Below are 20,100 nucleotides of genomic sequence, written 5' to 3'. Positions count from 1 at the left end.
CCCATGAATTCCATGAGGACCTCTGCTCATGTGTTTCCATGACTATATGCAAAGCCTATGAACAACTAGCCAAAAACTGGGAACAGTCCAATATTCTTCAATGGGTGGATGGTTAAACAAATTATGGTACTAGGTGATATTACTTAGCAACAAATTGATCCATGCAACAATGTGGATGGACTTTGAGTTATGTGGAATAAAAAAGCCAATCCCCAAAGGTTACACATCATGTGATTCCATTTACATGACATCCTTGAAACAACAAAATTATAGAGCTGGAGAAAAGTTTAGGGATCGGGAGATGGGGTGGACAGTAGGTGTGACTAAAAGGAATAGCACCAGGGAGATTTGTGGTGATGGCTACATAAAGCTTACATGTGACAAAACCGCATTGAACTACACACACATACACACGCACACACGTAAGTGCACCTACAACCCATAGAATCCGAATAAGCTCGGTTGATGGCACCAATATAAATTCTCTGGTTTTGGTATTGTATTAGAGTTATGCAAGATGTCCACACTGAGGGAGGGTGAAGGGTGCATGGACCTCCCTGTCCATTTCTTTGGAACTTCCTATGAGTATTTCAAAATTAAAAGTTTTAGGGGTGCCTGGCTGGCTCAGTCCAAAACGCATACAACTCTTGATCTCGGGGTCATGAGTTGGAGCCCCACACTGGGGGTAGAGATTACTTAAATAAATAAACTTAAAAAAAAGTTTTAAAGTAGACAGGATAGTACAATGAACCTCCATTTACCTATCACATGCATCTACAATTATCAACTTATGGCCAATCCTGTTTCATTGGGATCTCCCACACTTACTTCTCCCTGATACTTTTCTGCTGCAGTTCCCAGGCATCAAATCATTTTATCTATAAATATTTCAATGAAGTGAGAACCTTTATTTTTATACATAATCATGATTCTATGAATAATTTTAGTGTGATAGGCATCTAATTCCTACATATTTTGCTTTCTTAATCCAACAGGGTTCATTACCTCAATTCATTATAGAATTATTTCCTATTTTTCTTTGCAGTTTTTTCTTTTACATCCTTTTTTCCTTTCTTATCTTTTGGAGAATTCTTTCCCTTCTTTAGCAATTTTTGCAGTTCTTCAAATCTCCCCAATCCTTTCCGGACCATTATTCCACGCCACCATGCCTGAATCTGAAAACAAGATAAACCGAAACAGCATTAGCTGGTATCACTTAGGACTGGGGAAGGTTATCTCTTCATTCTGGTATGTAGTTTTAAAGGTGTGAAGAATGGAATATCATTAGAACTCTACACCTTATTTTCTCTCTCAATTGGCCAGTCATCCTGGCAAATGTAAAAAATAAAAATAAAAATAAATCAGTGCTTTTACGTCCCAGGCACTGCTGTAGACATTTAGGGAACAGCAGTTAAATGCCAACGTCCCAGACCTCACATTGCAGCGAGAAGAGACAAACACAGGGATGTACGATTTGATAGATGGTAGTAAATGCCACGGAGACAATAGTGCACAGTAAGGGGAATCAGGAGGGCCTGCATCTGCCCTCCCTCTCATCACTGGACTGCTGGGCTTCTACCTACAGCCAGCCCCCACTCCTTCCGAGATCCTATTCCCTCCCACCTACTCAGAAACATCCCTGCCCTAGTGGTAGGCTCTGAACCTCCTGGTGCCTCCCCACTTCTCTCTGAATAAAAGCTCAAGTCCTTACAATGGGCTTACAAGGCCCTATCTGATCTGCTCACTTCCTCTTGACCGCACGGACCTCTTTGCTCCTTCGCTCACTCTGCTCCAGCTGTGCGGGCCTGCTCACAGTCGGACAGACCAAGCACAACCCCGGCTCCAGGCCTTTGCTTTTGCTGCTGCTTCTGCCTGGAATGCTCTTCCCAATATTCAGATGGTTTACCTTCCAGTTCTTCAAGTATTTGCTTAGTTGGCACGGCTGTGGACTGAACTGTCTCCCCTCATCCCCAACTCATATTAAAAGCCCTAACCCCCAGTGTGATTGTCTTTGGAGATGGGCCCTTGGGAGGTAATTAGGCTTGGATGTGCTCACGAAGGTAGGGTCTTCATGATGGGATTAGTGCTCTTATAAGAGACCCCAGACAACTTACTCTCCTCTCTATCTTTTGAGGGCACAGCAAGAAGACAGCCACGTGCGAGGCAGAAAGAGAGCTCTCACCAGAGACCGACCATGCTGGCACCCTAATCCTGGACCTCTTGTCTCTAGCACTGTGAGAAAATTTCTGTTGTTTGAGCCACCCAGTCTATGGTATAGTGTTATGGAAGCCAGAGCTGACTAAGCCAGTCATTTTTCCAATGAGGCCAACCTGACCATCTCATTTAAGTCGAACCCCCCCAACCCCCCAACACACACACACACACACACACACACACACACACACACACGACTCCTGGGCATCTCAGTTCCCCTTAGCTTGAACTTTTTTCCAATGCCACTTATCACTTTCTAACAGACTATATAATTTTATGTTTTATATTTCATGTTTTTATTTCCATCATACTAGACTTTAAGCAATATGAGGATAGAAAAATTTGTTTTGTTCACTGATGTACTTCTAGTGCCTACAGCAGTGCCTGGCACATAGCAGAAGCTCAGTAAGGATTTGCTGAATGAATGAACAAATGAATGAATGAGGTGGGTGGGGGATGCTGTTTTATATAACGTGGATCAAGGGCAGGTATGAGGATATTTGAGCGGGGACTGAACTAGGTGAGGGCTGGAGTCTTGTCCATATCCGGGGGAAGCATCTTTGGGCAGAGGGAGGAGCAGGCTTGGACTTTGGGAAAACACCAAGGACCCGTTTGTGACGTGAAAATGGAATGGAGGAGATGGGGAATGAGAGCAGCCGCACAGGAGTTCGGGTGGTGCTTTTCCAGGGGAACAGTACCGCCCCCTAGAGGCATTCTAGACTTTCGGGGCTTTTTGTTGTCTTGAGGTTTAGCAGTCTTCAATTGTGGGACGTGCGCCCTAGTGCAGACTTTCCCAGGGTGTGCGTGCTTGCATAGTTTGGAGGCAATCCATTTCCAGAGCTTCAGCTTCCACATGCACCCCTTGCTACAATGTATCTGCCGAGGAACACAACTGCTGGTTCTCCGTTCCCGCCTCTGCTTCACGACTGACCCTCTGGCACACCTCTCAGCCACCTGAATCTGACTCCGGTGTGTTGCCCTAGACTCCAAAACCCTCTGGGACACCGCAAATACAACACAAAATAGTAGTATCGAAAAAATAAGACGAACAAACAACAACAACATAAAACAGACTCTTAAATACAGAGAACTGTTGGTTGCGGGGCGGGGGCGGGGGGTAGTTGGGTGGTGGGATGAGTAGAATAGGTGAAGGAATGAAGAGGTACAAACTTCCAGTTATAAAGTAAGTAAGTCATGGAGATGAAAAGTACAGCATATGGGAACATAGTCAATAATATTGTAATAATGTCGTATGGTGACAGATGGGGACTACACTTGGGGTGAGCACTGTGTAATGCATAGAATTGTCAATATGTTGTGCACCTGAAACTAACATAAAATTGTATGTCGATTATATATCAATAATAAAAGACTAGCAGTATTGATGTTGGCCCTACGGATTAGGCAACCAATTCTTTTGTAAGGCAAGTGGTTCCCAGCTCTTTGCCTTCAAGAAAATTGAAAGAAGACCAGTTGATTTGCCAGCCATGAGCCCACTATCTGGTTTTTGGGGATATAAATCTGGAAGAAGTTCAGAGAAGTGTGAAGCATTACCATTTAAAACAAAATAATATAAGCACACACACACAAAGGCTTCTTCCATTTTTGTCAACTTATCTGTGTCAACAAGGTTTCTCAGTGCTTCATCTGTAAAATGAAAAGTAGAAATAGAACCAATGTCAACCCTAGCAATAAGTAACATTTATGCAGGGATATATAAACTATGGGGGAAAGTCTCTCATTTGTGTATGTATTTTCCCCAAGTCCTCTAGGTCAAATAATTAAATACCAAAATTTGTAATGGATTTTATAGTGGTTTGGTCAATTTTATACCACTAATAATTGTAATATGACTTAATCCAGGACATTAAAAACCCTATGGTCACAGAAAAAAATTTTAATTTTAAAACTTAACTTGTATAAATATTTGTGTTGCCTGAAAATATGAAAGGTGATCTATAAATTACTTAAAATTATACACATTAAGCTCAATTCATAGGGGAAAGTGAAATAGAAATACATGTTCAAGAAGAAAAAGAAAGGATATAAAATTTCTGCTGGGCGCCTGGGTGGCTCAGTTGGTTAGGCAACTGTCTTCGGCTCAGGTCATGATCCTGGAGTCCCTGGATCGAGTCCCGCATCGGGCTCCCTGCTCGGCAGGGAGTCTGCTTCTCCCTCTGATCCTCCCCTCTCTCATGTGCTCTCTCTCTCATTCTTTCTCTCAAATAAAAATAAAATAAAATCTTTAAAAAAAAAAAATTTCTGCCTATGGTTGGCTCAAGTCCGACTGGTGATATCAGCTCGGGTCACCATCTCATGGGTTGTGAGACTGAGCCCACCCATGGGCTCCGCATTCAGCATGGAGTCTGCTTAAGCGATTCTTTCTCCCTCTTCCTCTGCCCCTCCCCCACTCAGCTACACACACACACACACACACACACACACACACACACACACTCTCTCTCTCTCTCTCTCTCTCAATCTCAAATAAATAAATCCTAAAAAAAAATTTCTGGGGCGCCTCAGTGGCTCAGTCGTTAAGCTTCTGCCTTCGGCTCAGGTCGTGATCCCAGGGTCCTGGGATCGAGCCCCACATCAGGCTCCCTGCTCGACGGGAGGCCTGTTTCTCCCTCTCCCACTCCCCCTGCTTGTGTTCCTGCTCTCACTATCTCTCTGTCAAATAAATAAAATCTTAAAAAAAAAAAATTCTGCCTATAAAATAAGAGCTTGCTCAAGTATTTTGTAAATTGATATGACTGACATATCAAATCATAATGGTATTTAGATTCCACTGAGTGTGTTTAAAATACTGATCTAAGAGCTCTATTTTAAGGTGTCAATATTTAAAAGTCACTGAAAAGTAAATCCTTTGCAATAATTTAAACTTAGTGGCAAAAGAATTTAAATACCAATTTCAAAATGTGCAAGAGGGTACATGGTTTTTCAAAATACTTTTAGGAAGTATCCAAAAAATATTATTTTCATTCTTCCAATGTAGCCACTCTTGAGTATATACATATTAAAATAAATATTTTAATATAAATTACTTTCCTTTCTCCTTTATGTTGCAGCTGAGGCATTATTTTCATTTGTTGAAATGATGGGTTTTGGTAGGTTATATTATGTGAGTTTAATTTCAGAAGAGTAAAGAAGGTATCACATACTATTTATCATAAAAGAGAGGATATTAGGTTTGATATGGTTGAGGGCCATTGACAGAAGAGGGTCTTGCAAAGCAAAGACTCACTCTTGCTTCAGGTGAAAAAGAGAATCATGGATTTCAGTAGAGTAGTGATAAGATCCCCCCTGTATTTTAACAGCACTGGTCTGACTGCTGAGTGGAAGGTATACTGTAAGGGGAGCAGGTGTGGAAGCAGGGATACTAGTTGGAGGACTAGGGTGGTCGTGAGGGGCTTGGACCACCTGCATAAAGAGTATTGAATCCTGAGGGGCACCTGGGTGGCTCAGTTGGTTAAGCAACTGCCCTCGGCTCAGGTCATGATCCTGGAGTCCCGGGATCGAGTCCCACATCGGGCTCCCTGCTTAGGGCTCCCTCTGACCCTACCCCTCTCGTGTTCTCTCTCTCGCTCTCAAATAAATAAATAAAATTAAAAAAAAAAAAAAGAATATTGAATCCTGACTGAAATGGACACAGGCCTGGCCTGGACTGGCCTGTCTGGGGTATCCTATTATCTCCATGGACTAGGTGGGCAAGGAGGAGATGACAAGGTTCTTTGCTGCCCCTTCCTTTTAAGGCTCTTTGCTCTTTGATCCTATTAGTGGCAGAGCAGAACTCTGGTCTCTACAGCCTTGCTCCATAAATACTTTCATTCCTAATTTTTCAGCCTTATCTTAGTGACTTTGTGAACATAAGCTTTTCAGTCCAGTGAACAGTCCAAGAATTTTAGACTGCTTTGGGATTGGAAGTTTGGGTTTCTTTCGCCTGTTTGTCGTCTTCTTAACTGACAAAGAGCTGAAGAACGAAAATGCAAAAACGCTAAGATGATGTTCAAAGACCCTCTTGCTTAATTCTGAGGTTAAAAAGGAAATAAGAGGGTCTACTCTCGACAAGGACAAGGTATAGATGTGTCAAGAGCTGCCCCAGAATAGTCTGTAATATGTTTACCCCTGGCCCTTCTCCAAAGCAACTGTGAATGTGCTAGCCAGAATTTTTGCTGATTTTACCTTTGTTGCCATTATCTTCATGTTTCTTTTTTTCTTAAAGTCCGCCCATATAGCCTGGATGCTTTCAGTACACACTTCTTTTGGGGGGTCATCCAGGGGGTTGTCCATCAGTGTCAAAACTTTTAGATTCACCAGACTATCTAAATTCTCTGGAAGACAGGTGATCAAGTTGTCTTCAAGCAGTAATTCTTTCAAAGCTGAAACAGTTTGTTTTTAATGATAGATTTATCTTAAGAAGAAGCAAAGTTAGCATTCTTCAGTCCAGTGACTTTGAAATGTGTGTCTCCTGCTGTGTCATGTAATAAAAGACACAGGTTTAAGGAGGCAAACCAAGTTCTCTTCCTTATAACAATTCAGAGGTATGGGAGCCAGTGTATATAAGTATCAGAGACAGAAAAGTAGTACACACGGAAAAAATCTGACAATGTTTCAGTCCTTCAATGACCAAGGACAGGATAAAAACGGATGGTCAGGAGCATTACTAAGGAGTACTGCATGCCCACCCTCGATTCTATGGCAAAAATCACTTTTTTATTTGGTCCCACTGAAAGGTCAGCAAAAGGCTGTTAAATGGATGGACAGATTGACACAGGTACGAATAAAGAATGGTTTAGCCTAGTGTAAAATGTTTGGGTGTTTAAATATGGATCATATATGATTCTTCATGCCAATCATACAGCTCCAAAAGTCCTCCCTTGCTGATTTCACCATTCTGGGTCAACACTTTTCCTTTTATTCAAGTGACTTAGTGACCTCGTGCAAATTTGCTGCAGGACCCCAACTCCAAATTCTGGCATATAGTAAGTAGGCAGTAAAGTATGATTAGTGGTAAAATGACCGTGTGGATGAATGCTAATTTTCTTAGCAGGTCCTATTTACTCCTCTATTCAGTTCCAAATAAACAATCTAACTGCCTTTGTGAAGTTCTTAGCTGTCCTAATCAAGCACCTGGCCTTCCCTGTCTCACCAGTGAGGTCTGCAAGGAGGTGACGGGCTAGGGCTACGCTCTCTAAACATTGAGATTGGTCTTCAGTGAATCAAGGAAATGGGAAACGCTTCATCATGGGAAATGCTGACCTCACGCTTCACTAGGCTGAGCATCTACTAAGATCCCTCACCTTGTGCTTGGCAAATGGAATCTGGAAGTTGCTTAAGCCGGTTGTGGCGGCAGTCAAGAATTTCCAGGTTAGGCATTGATCCCAAGGAGGTGGGCAGGTACTCCAAATAGTTGTTCTCTATATACAGCTCTTTAAGACTCTGTAAAACATGACAGTAGACCATAATGATCCTTGCATTGATAAAAGAATTAAAATAACCAGAATCACCGGTGAGTTCCCATACTCTTTCAATGGGGGATACTATGCACTGGGATCAAGGGAAAAACATACTTATTTAAAGAACCATCATCAAACATAAAATTATTTTTGGGTAAAACCATTAGACATGGTTCCCATCTATGCAGGGAAAAGAAAACATGGGAATCTAGTGTTTGTTTCACATGAACTTTATGGAAAAATAATTGTGATAATTTAACTATATATATCATTTGCTCCCTTTCAATAGCTAATTATCCGCAGCAGTTGATATAGAACTGAAATCGCATCAAGTATCAACCTAACGTTGCCCAGGTTTGAGGTAACCAAAATGTGCAGATAACAAGTTAGCTATTTTCAAATCCGCTGAGGAAAAATGTAGTGTTTGCATCTGACCCAAAGACTTCAGAGAGTGTCACATGGCCTGTCAAGGAGCCAGATGATGAGAAGGGTTCTGAACACAGGACAAAGCACTGGAGAATCAGGAACCCGACCTCTGAGTCACAGGTAAGAAGTACCCGTGCTATACATGCTGTTGCTCAGTTCCACGACTTGGGGGGCGGGGTGGGGGGGTGTCGCGGCCGTATCTACTTTATCGTTAGTAGGAGTGCAGTACCACAAACATGGAAAAAATCTCAGTTCTTCATGCATACATTGAGACGTAGGGGTATGGCTAGTTTGAATGAAGTTATCTTGTTGCTTTGCTAGGATTTAGCACAGGGCTGTGGACCCATCTCCATAGGAACCTGGGACAATGTTAAATATACCCTGATTTGCCTGCCATCATGCAGGGAGGGAGGTCACTTTGCCCCATCCAAAATGCAGGCTCCTAGCCATGTCACCTGTATGATACTTTAACTTCAAAATAGTACAATTTTCAGGGGCCTCTTACAAAAAGGTAGAGATCGAATGGAAAGCAGAATGACTCAATTTCTGTAAATAAAACATGCCAAACCACACAGTGGAAAGGAGTATGGCATGGCATAGCCTCTTGGCTATGTTCTTTGAGGATGGATCCAGGGGCTCAGGAAAACAATGTTAGAATTACCGCTTGTTTGGGGTTGGAAATCTAGTATGGATGATTCCACAGGCAGCCTACAGGGACACCACCATGTTTTCTCAGTATCAGCCAACTTAAGGAATCAGTGGGCACGTACTTCTTTGCCTACTCGTTTGGAGAAGCTTACCTGTAGTTTACTAATGTGTTCTGGCAAAGAGGTGAACTTGGCTCCCTGATCTTGCCCAATGTATAATTTCTCTAAAGACTCTAAAGAAAGGATTTCTTCTGGAAATGAAAGGAACTGATTTCCCGTTAATCCAAGCATCTTCAGCTTTGAAAGTGAACCGAAGTCTGAGGGTAACTAGAAGTATTCCAAAAAGATAAGTTTCAGGTCAAGGTTATTTTAAACAGTAAGATAATAAATGGGGTTTTTAGTTTTGAGGCCAATTGATAAACATAAAGTAGAGCAATTTAGCAATTCCTACTGGTGAAAAGTTGGCACACATGTTTGCATATAGAGTATTTATATTTGTAGATCTAAAGTCTGGAGTCCCACTCTTTCCCCAAGCCTCTCTGCTCTTCACTTTTAGGCACTGCTTTAAATCGAAGCAATTTTTAACCTATGTTATTGCACATTTTTGAACTGTAGTGTAGCAAATGCTTGACAAAACCGAAAAAGTACTAACTTTTTTAGTGTAATATTGCAACTATAATATTAATAAGTTCAGTTATTGGAACTGATCAATTTAGGAGCATGACCTCTCACCCTGAAAGGCAATTTAGAGACTTCAGTTGAATTTTCAGTTGGGGGTACCTGGGTGGCTTAGTTGGTTAAGTGTCTGCCTTCAGCTCAGGTCATGATCCCAGAGTCTTGGGATCCCATGTCACGCTCTCTGCTTAGTGCAGAGTCTGCTTCTCTCTCCCCCTTTGCCTCTCCCCCTGCTCCTCCTCTCTCTCTCTCTCTCTCACTCTTTCTCTCTCAAATAAATAAAATCTTAAAATCTCAGTTGGAAGAAAACAGTGAAGACTACTGTGATTTTTATCTTATCATATTCTGCCCTCCAATGAACACCAAGGCTTATGTGCCCTTTGTAGGTATTGGGTAGCCATTTCCCAGACTCCCAGACTGTCAGGCTTAGGAGGCCTTAGAAAGGTTATCTATTCTAGTCCTTTAATAGGATGGTTGAATATATTCCACAGCTAGCCATCCAGCATACATTTAAACACCACCTCCTGGAATGAAAAGCTCATTACTTGGATGGAGACCTCTAATCATCAGATTTCCTTCTTCTGTCAAGTCAAAATTTGTGTCACTATTATGTTCACCTATTGGTCTCTTTCTAACCCTCTAGAACCACATGGAAAAATCTCATTCTTAAAATGTGTGACAGTCTCCCTATTGTTTATGTTACAGAGACACCGATTTTCTTATAGAAAAAAAAAAGCCCAGCTATATATCTCAAGAGCTTCTTAACTCACTTTGAACCACCTTCCTTTATCTGGCTTTATTCCTAACAGGGAAATCATTTCCCACAGTTGCCTGTCCTAAGCCCAGGCTTCTCCTCCACCCATTTCTCTCTTCTTCATGAGAATGGTTACAGTTCAACTCAGCCTGATCTCTCCATAAATGGGGGGATAGATAAATAATTGGGGAGTAGGTCAAAAGAAAGCCCCTTAGAGGGCTAACATAACAGTAAGTCTCACACACCTGCAATCTTGCATAAGATATTTTTCTCCTCATTGTGTAGGGTGAGGGCTCATTTTCCTAAAAATGCTATAAAATGTGTATAGCTTTATTTATTTTTTTTAATCAGAGGAAGTCAATCTCCAGAGAAACTGATGTTTAAGCTTTTCTTCTTGGCTATTTCAAAATTCTTCATCAGGCACTTAGATCCCTTTAATACAAAGCATCTGCATCAGTGCAGTCCAAAATAATAAGAAAAGGTTTTTCAATCTAACCCCTTCATTATAATCTAGTAATGTCCCTCTTACTGCTGTTCAGTTAGCTCATAGGTTTAGCTTTTCTTTTTCAAAGCACATTGAATGTTTAAATATTTTTTTTCAGGATATTCAAGATCCAATAATTAATCCCATTACAGTCACATTAAAGTAGCAGGAATAAATCTGGAGGTAGAGAAAACCTACAGAGCATCGAATGAGGACAATCATTATGGATGCTCTAACTGAGCTTTAGTCATTTGAGGTTGAGTTGTCCCTTAACAGAAATGTACCATACAAATAAAATCCATCTAGATACACACTGAAAATCAGCTACTTTTGCATCCACCTAGGCAAGAAAAAGCTACTGGCCAGGCTCCAAAAGCCAGAAACCCATCAGGTAAGTCTTTGGGGTAGGAGAGGTAAGGAGCTGGCTTAAAAACCATGTGTCATTATACAGAGAGATGCACTGGGAAGTTACTGGAGGGATTAGCATAATAGGAAATGAGAGAAGAAGACAAAAAAACACAGAAATACCTTCATACGAACTGAAGAATAACAAGCAATGGTACATAGAGATTTTCACATTCAACATAATGATACTGAACATGTCCACATTTCAGCATGGCTTGACTTGTGGTAAAACCTGGTATTGGATGAGGCTTATCTCTATTAATGCGCCATCTGTGTGTGATTCCCTCCTCTATTCTGATCTCTGAAAAAGTCTCACAGGAAAGGATTACGTATCATTCAAGACTCAGTAGGAATTAAGTCAATGTGTTATTCTTCCCAAGGGCACTTTATATTTTGAGCCTTTCACTCCCAGTGTAGAACTGGACAGACTTTGTCCACTGTAAAAGGAATTTCTTACCTCAATGGTGGAATAGCTGGGGGGTTGGGCAGAGGGCCTCTGATAAACCTCTGAAATCCTCCAGTGGAAATCAAGCCCTAGATTCTCTTCCTAAATCCTAAATTACCAGCAGAATGGTTACTTCCTGAAAAGCAGTTTTAAAACTATAGCGACTAGGAAAAACAACAGCACCCCCCATGAAGTTCTAAATGAAAAATCGAGTAAGAGATTAAACAAAAACAAAAACACCCCTAACAAACCTTTAAGGCCTAGGACTAGTATAAAGTATGGTGAGCACAGGAGATCCGAGTCCATGGCCAGGAAAAGCAGACCTATTATTAGATAACAGTCGTGGATTTCCAAATCTCCTGATTTCTCCCTCTACATTTGTAACAGAACTAACTGTTCTTTTTAATTTTCAAATATTAAAAATAAAGAGGGGCGCCTGGGTGGCTCAGTCGGTAAGCGTCTGCCTTCGGCTCAGGTCATGATCCCAGAGTCCTGGGATCGAGCCCCGCATGGGGCTCCTTGCTCAGCGGGGAGCCTGCTTCTCCCTCTCCCACTCCCCCTGCTTGTGTTCCCTCTCTCACTGTGTCTCTCTCTATAAATCTTTAAAAAAAAATAAACAAACACATGTGTATGCACCACCCAAACCATTTGTTAATAAACAAAATGAAATTTGTGTCAACTCTACTCAAATAAAAGGAACTTTCAAATCAATAAAATGAAATGCTGCAGTTAAAACTGAGCTTCCCTGGTGACCCCCTCCTCATTTCCTTCACTTCCTTCCTCTTCCCACAGGCAGCCACTATTAAGAATTGAGCGAGTGTTTTCCTAGTTCATATGTTTTATACTTTTATTACATATATACATATCCACAAAATAGGTGTTGTGTGTGTATGTATATAGTTTTGTGTAAGAATTTATAGTGTCAGGTTCTGCAATTTAGTGTTTTCCTTTTTAATAAATATCACAATTTTGAGGTCTATCTGCCCAGGCACACAGTGCTCTAGTTCAGTTAAATTATTGTAGGGTTTTTTAATTTTATGAATATAGCACCATCTGTTTGCTCATCGCTCTACTGACATTTGGTTTGTCTCCCATACTTCCTGACTGTCAATAGCACTATGATGAACATTTTTGCACACGCCACCCTGCACACATGGGACAGAGTTTCTTTAGGGACTGCTTTTGCGGTTCACCAGAGTGGAACATTAAGGCCTGAGGTCGTAGGTGTCAGGAAAAACCCCTGCCGTGTGAGGAACCCCCATTAGGAGGTGGTCTCGATTCAGAATACAGACTCTGGGGCCCAGGCGCTCTGGGTTGGAACACGGCTCCGGCTCGTACAGGGGTGTGGCCTCGGCAAGTCAGTTAAGCTCCCCGTGCCTCGCTTTCCCCATGTATCACTGAGGATAATAGCACCCACAACAAAATGAGGACATCAACACCAGCTCAGGGGCAGGAAAAGCCCTTGTGGAAGCACCGTGACAGCCAGGAAAGGAACCATTACCTGCCATATCTTATTATCATCCAGCGCCAGGATTTCCAGGTTCTTCAGCGCACCGATCTCCGATGGACAGCGCTCCAGATGGTTCTGGCTGAGGTCCAGGAAGCGCAAGTTGGCCAGCCGCCGGAAGGAGCGCCGCAGCCCCCGCAGGCCGGTGTCGCGGAGGTAGAGCAGGTGCATGGAGGGCCACTTGCAGAGGAGGCGCGGCACCTTCTCCAGGTGGTTGCCGCTCAGCCCGATCTCCGTCATCCCCGTTAGCTCGGCCAGGGTGTGCGGGATCGAGTGGAGGCGGTTGTGGGACAAATCCAGCACCGACAGTTTGCTGCAGTGGCCCAGCGACTCGGGGAGAACGGGCAGGCTGTTAGAAGCGACATAGAACTTCTGCAGCCTCGTCAGGCTCCCAATCTCTTCTGGGATGACAGTTAGTTTGTTCTCATCCAGGTCAATGATCTCCAGGTTGTAGAGAACACAGAGCTCCGCAGGAAAGACTTCAAATTGGTTTTGCTTCAGGTAGATCTCCCTCAGTTTGGTCTGGTTCACTACTTCCCTGGGCAGAGACTTCAGGTTGTTGCCGGTCAGCCCGAGCAGCTCGAGGTGGTGCAGGAGTTTGCAGATGGCGATGGGGATCTCGGCCAGGCCGGTGTGGTAGAGGCGCAGCTCGCGCAGCGTGCGCAGGCCGCTCAGGACCGGAAGGGACGAGGGCAGCAGCGCGTTGTGGCTCAGATCCAGGCCCTCCAAGCTGCTCAGCTTGCCCAGCTCCGGGCACAGCTCGGTCAGCTTGTTCTTGTTCAGGTAGAGGATCCGGGCGTTCTTTAAATGCTCAATCCCTTGGGGGATTGCTTCAAGCTGGTTGTTTTCCAGATGCGCTTCTTCTAAGTCTTCTAATTCTAAGATCTCTGAGGGAATGGTAGTCAAGTTCTGATGAGAAGCATCAATGAAAAATGTTCTACCAGAGGCCTGTTGTGGATCACCTTTCTGATGAATTCTAGATGCACGTCCTATTGATTTTATGATGTCGTTTGACATTGTGTTGATGGAAAGTTCAAGTATTCAAAATCTGAACTATTGGGAAAATAAAAAAAATCTATTTACTTGCCGTGAGATTCCATATCCTTAAGAGAGATAAAATTTAAGCTTAGTTGATTGAATCTAGGGCTTGACATTCTAACAGGGCATGAAATGTAGGTTTTTGTGTTTTGTGTTGGGAGATGAATTCAAGCATAGACTCCTCCTAACAGATTGACTTATGTGAAAAGAAAAAAGATTGTCTAATTTCAATTTTTAAAAAAATCCCTATCTTGATTCTATTTCCAGGTAGAATGGAGAAGATAGCCAAAGATCGCTCTTACCATAAACACTGAGAGAACACTAGGAAAAAATAATATTTTAAAATATTGCATTTTTTTTCTTGAAGCCACCAGAGAGTTGTGGATGTAAAGAAGGCCGGAAGAATTAAATTCTAGAGATGGACTACTCTTTCCTAAGTAAGTAGAGACCAGTGGGCACTTTGATGCCTGGTGGCATTTTTCAACTTTGGGGACCAGCAGGAAGAGAATCCAGCCTTCCATATGCACAAGCAAAGGAACTTCTGAGACAAGGAGAAACCAGCCAAACTTTTTAAAGCCATGTATGGATTAGCATGGAAGGGCCTCAAATGCAGAGCCGGTTCTCCCCCGCTAGACTGGGGCTGACTCAGTGGCCTAGGAAAAGTTGCAGGCTAGGTGAAAGAGCAGAGAGACCTCGTGGTCTTAGATCCCTAAGCCTGGCTGGGGGTAGGGGCTTAAATCCCTAGGCAAGATAATCTGAAATTGCCTCGAATTGAAATGAACTACAGCAGCAACCTAGAAAGAAATTAAATGAGAAGTAAATCATGTCCATGGATTAGAACACTCAGTGTTAAGAGGTTAATATATTCCCCAAATTGATCTTTTGTTTCAGTACAATCTCAATCAAAATCTCAATAGGCTTTTTCTTTTTTGGTAGAACTTAACAAGCTGATTCTAAAATTTATATGAAAATGCAAAGAATGTAGAATTGCAAAAGACAATCTTGAATAATAACAAAATTGGCAGACTTGCACTACTGGATTTATAAATCTTATAAATCTAAGATGTTAATATTGTGTTACAGAAGACTAAGTCCTTGGTCATTAACACACACACACACCTCAAAGCCTAACAAGGAAGGCCGAGAAGACGATGAGGCGATGGTGGCCCGGTTAATTGTAGCATCTTTGACTTCCCTTCTAGGATGGGGGCTTTCCTGCTGAAGTACTGGACCTCTCCTCCCACACAGAGCCTAGGCCCTAGATGGAGGTGATGTGCTTCGAGCCCCACACTTAATATTACTGCGCCTTGCAACACAAAGTATGTGGTCTAGATCCTCATTACTATACGTCTAGCCTCCAACAGAGTTCTGGGACAGTGTTGCTCTCTGTTATTTAGAGAAAGGAAAAGACTTATCATTGATTAAATCATGTCTAGAAAAAGCTGTCTCCAACATTTCTCATTTGATCATTAGATTGGTTTAATACCGTTCAGTCCTGTGGATAAAATTTCCAATGTCCTGAATATAAACTACGGACAATGCTGAAGACTCCTAAACAATCTGTGGTGTATGGACTAAGGCCATGGTAGAAATGAAAATAGAGAACACTCGGGACACTATATGCTCTAAGCTTTACTTAATGTATGTAATCCTCACTAGAACCCTAAGCAGCAGGCACCATTATGATCTTGGTTTTACAGATACAGAAACTAACCAAAAGGGCTTTTCTCAGAACCTAGTAGGAAGTGGGGGCAGGAGCGAAGAATTTGCCTTAACCTCACAGAGGATATTAACATCATTTGTTTACAAGAAGCCTGGTTTTTATTAAAATCAGCCTTGGGTGTGAGCATTCAGGCTTGATTTTCTTTTGCGGCCTTCCGGCGGACTAGCCATCTGATTAGGGTTAGCACAAGTGCATCTGGGCTTCCAGACACATAAAAGAACTTATTTCTCCTAACATTCGTCTTGTTCCACAATGAGACCTGCCTAGAATGTCTGAATGTGTGTGTACATATGTTATCTTGCCAGAATCATTTATCCCACATGTGTCTGGAACCAATTTGATGGACTCTGAAAGCTATATATATTGCATATCCATTAATGGACTTCATAAAAGGAGGTTGTAAAGTCAGATTTGCAACAGGTTGGCCAGTAATTCAGCCACAGTAAATAAGAACGGAGAAGATTGATTCCTTATTGGCTATTTTTTTCATAAGGATTGCTACTGCAACATGGTCAAATTAACTTGTTACAACCCAATATTACTGTGGAATTTCTAGGTGTAATAACTGTGGTGTCATTTCAAGGAGTCAGGGTTTGGATAGTTTAATAATTGGCCCTTTTTCGTGTAATTTTAATGCCCGAGAAAAACCATTTAGGAAAATGATCAACCTTCTCAAATTTCTATCAAGTGTTGACACTTTTGTTTCCAAGTCTGTTTACACACCAACTGGATAGGTAAGACTAGGGTCCTGAGGTTAACATGGCTCTCTCTGATAGCATAAATAACCATTTCTAGTTAAAATAATTTCAAGATTTTACTTAAAGCTTCACCTGGGAGATCTTCTCCCTCTAACACAGACAAGCCAAAAACCTCAATATACCTAGGATGGAGAACCATATAATGGTAATGGTAACACCCTTTCTTTGATAAAAATTTCTGGGAAACTAAAATCCCAGGAAAGATTTTTCGGTCTCCTCTCAAGTAATACTGAGTAATAAACTAGAGACTTGAGTGGAAAACTTTTATAAGCAAGCAACTTTAGATTTGGCAGGGGCAAGGGAGACTCTAAAGGGCTCAGCCAATAATAAAGGCAAGATGTTGTGATATAGTAATAAATATATATTTGGTCTTTGTTCCCAAGTTCCTGATACAAGAGCTTCTAAAACCTTTGGTATTTTCTGAGGAGTTGGAGAGGAGTGTCTTTTGTTATTCATAATAAGCCCCAGTCAACCACACCTGAGCCCATACTAAGGGGTCACCCTCCTTAGGCCCCCGGATAGCCTCACGAGGGCAGCTGTTTGCCAGAGGAACCATCCGTGCGATTAGAGGGGTGGAACTTGCAGCCCCAGCCCACGACCTCAAGAAGGGGTCACTGGGAGAGGGGCTGGAGGTTGAGTTAATCACCAATGGCCAGTGATTTAATCAATCGTGTCTTGGGAATGGAACCTCTATAAAAACCCTAAACAACAGGGTTGGGGGAGCTTTTGGGTTGGCGAGCACATCAAGGTGCTGTAAGGATAAAGTGCCCGGAGAAGGCGTGGAAACTCTTCGCCCTCTCCTCGTACCCTCTCTTCCCCACGTGCATCTCTTCCATTTGGCTGTTCCTGAACCATAGTTTTTAGAATACAGCGGTAATGGTAAGTAAAGTGTTTCTCTGAGTTCTGTAAACCATTAAAGCAAATTATCGAACGTCAGGAGAGAGCTGTGGGCACTCCTGATCTGTAGTCCACTGGTACCAGTGACCACCTGGGACTTGTGACTGGCATCTCAGGTGGGAAGCAGTCTTGTGGGACTGAGCCCTCAACCTGTAGGGTCTGGCTAACTCTGGGTGTGTCGTGTCATAATCAAACCTTAGGACACCTACTTGGCATCTGCAGAGAACTGGAGACTGGCTTGTTTGGAAAACCCACACCGTTGGTGTCAGGTGTTTTGTAAGTAGAAACTTCTTAATTAGAACTGGGATACGGAGATGTTTGGTATGTTAAGAGAAAGAGAAGGGAAAAAAGTCTATAATCTGATAATGAACTCTGAAAGTTTTGTAGAGTGGAGTCTTCCAAGCACGGGCCCAGTGACTCTGGCCTTTGGAAAACCTCAGATCATTCACCTAAAGGTAAAAGAGGCCTTAGAGAAACATTCATTTCCCAGAATTGTTAGCCGTGTTGCACGGTGTGCCCCCTCCCCGTTGTCACCAAATAATTAATCTGAAATAGCTTCTCAGGACTTGTTTTCTTTAAATAGACTCAGACAGGCATTTTACCCATTTTCAAAAATGTTTCTACCCTTTATTCCTCTACGTGTACCACCAAACTATAGATCTAGTAATTCCTAGGCAAAACTGTTTATTCTTTTAGAATGCAGTTTTTCAGATTATTGTCTTGCACAATGAATAAGAAGGTTTGAGGTGCTATTCTATTACTAATCACCAATACTTTCTTGTCTCGTCAGATAATAAAAATGTAAACTTTTCAGACCACTCGCTCTCTTATCCATGGGCCAAATCAGTTTTTTTAATAACACTAATTTTTCCGCCTGCATATTTAGTACCTAAACAGCACATATGCATGAACAACACGGGAAGTCAGCACTTCAGATACTTATCAGAAAATTCAACCAGGAATTTGCTCTGTTCTGACACTTGCTAGCAGCTCAGTTGAGCCTTCTGGTAGTTGGGGAAAAATAGCTAATGGGTGTGTTAAATATTAATTCTCCCAGATCCTTTGAGTTCAATCTCCATGTTAGCAAGAAACAACTTACCTAGACCTTATTATCTGTGTTTCCTCAAGACAGGAGGATCATAATTAGATCCTAATAAAGCCTCATGCTGTTGGGCTTTTTAAATAGTTACAATAAAAGAAACATTTGAAAAATATTTCTGGGTTTTCTATAAAACTACAGTCAAAGACCTGTCTATTAAGATGTAGGTGTATATAAAGATACACCTACTAAACCTTCCTACAATAAGGTGCCAGAGAAATGTAAATGCTGCCTTTTATTGAAGAATGGGGATTACATACCCTCCTATATTCTCTTTGGCTCTGACTTCTAGAAAGCTGAGATTCAAGTTAGACCTCCACTCTGGGTTCTTGACACCTAAGCACCCAGCGAATCCACTTAAGTCTCCTTGAAACCAGCTCAGCAACATCTGTTTCCCCCACCACCCTCCTCTCCCCCCCAGTCAGTGATTCTCAAGGGGAGGGTTTTTAAAATTACATCCCTCCTCCATCTGGAAATCATGGGGTTAATGAAAAATGTACTGATGGAAATGAATTGTACATGTGGTCAGGTTTTTTTTGACCATCCTACTTGATATGCATTTTGACGTGCAGGCTGTAGTTGTATGCAAATACGGTTGTTGTGTTGTGTTTTTTGCTAAGGTGGATAGGGAGAACAGTGCTTTGAGTGCTGTTTGTCTAGTTAAAAGCAGCTCTTTTCTGTTTATTCTGTTCTGACCCTGTTTTTTAGTCACTCTCTAGAACAAAAGTGATTGGCACTTCTTGATCCCTTAGAAGAGTATCCCTCCCTTCCCCTAGAGCAGCAATTAATAAATCCTGAACCTCTCTTTACTTTCCCTACTTCACTCCAAATACTCTGAAAGGGGTTGGGAGGGTAGATGCTGAACTGTGCCCACACGCATGCTTTAGTATTTCAAGCTACCTCTCGGCTTTGTTGGTAGAACATGGGGTAAATGAAAACAATATTTTCTATTCATGTTTAACCTGAAAGAATTCAAGTGATGTTTAAAATCTGTGGGTTACACAGGGTGTGAAGAGACCCCTGCCTTGCCCAGCACAATTTCTTAGCAGTGGAGTGCTGTTCTGGAATTGCCTAGTGGGGTAGCTTCAGGGACAGAGGTCCTGGACGTTTTTGTTTTTCACCTTTAAACTGTGCTCAGAAACGTCCTGGTTTCACCTTGAGGGTCTCCCTTCCTTCTCCCAGGCAAGGAGTCTCTGGTTGGCTCCAGAGCTCTCTACAGGGGCCCTTCAACTACTTCCCCTATGGTCTATGGTAACCCCAAACAGAAGACCTTTCCTTCCCTCCTTCCTCTTTTTCTCTCTCCCACGTCCAATTACCTGAGCATGTTGCCCTGTAACTATGGCTGGGTTTTGTCCCCTTCTCCTCCTTTCCCCAAGTCCAGCCTCAGCTGGATCTTCTCTCGGCTGGGCTACTGCACGTGCTTCAGACCTCATCTCCTCTAGGTCCTGTCAAATCCACCCTCCACCAGCTGCTCCCTGTCTGAGGGCTCCCAGCATCCTTGTCCCATAACAGCTGTGCTGCTCAGGGGATGCTTCACGTGGGTCCGACCCTGTCTGCCACCCTTCCCCC

At 42.4% G+C, this 20,100-nt stretch overlaps 1 protein-coding gene across 1 annotated transcript; it reads right to left on the bottom strand.

Moving 5' to 3' along the window:
- Positions 1 to 665: 665 nt before the first annotated feature.
- On the bottom strand, positions 666 to 14,033 carry LRRIQ4 (leucine rich repeats and IQ motif containing 4). Its single transcript, XM_006744095.2, has 5 exons — positions 13,011 to 14,033; positions 8,900 to 9,073; positions 7,518 to 7,656; positions 6,400 to 6,596; positions 666 to 1,175 (listed from the first exon to the last, which is right to left on the bottom strand). The coding sequence occupies exons 1-5, from the start codon at positions 14,031 to 14,033 to the stop codon at positions 1,023 to 1,025; spliced, it is 1,686 nt and encodes a 561-aa protein (XP_006744158.2). The 3' UTR covers positions 666 to 1,022.
- Positions 14,034 to 20,100: the final 6,067 nt, after the last annotated feature.

The sequence above is a fragment of the Leptonychotes weddellii genome, chromosome 1, assembly GCF_054177405.1.
Source record: "Leptonychotes weddellii isolate Sample4059 chromosome 1, ASM5417740v2, whole genome shotgun sequence".
In the NCBI taxonomy this organism is placed as follows: domain Eukaryota; kingdom Metazoa; phylum Chordata; class Mammalia; order Carnivora; family Phocidae; genus Leptonychotes; species Leptonychotes weddellii.
Note: the sequence above shows the minus strand (reverse complement) of the source record. Positions and strands in the feature narration are given on the sequence as shown.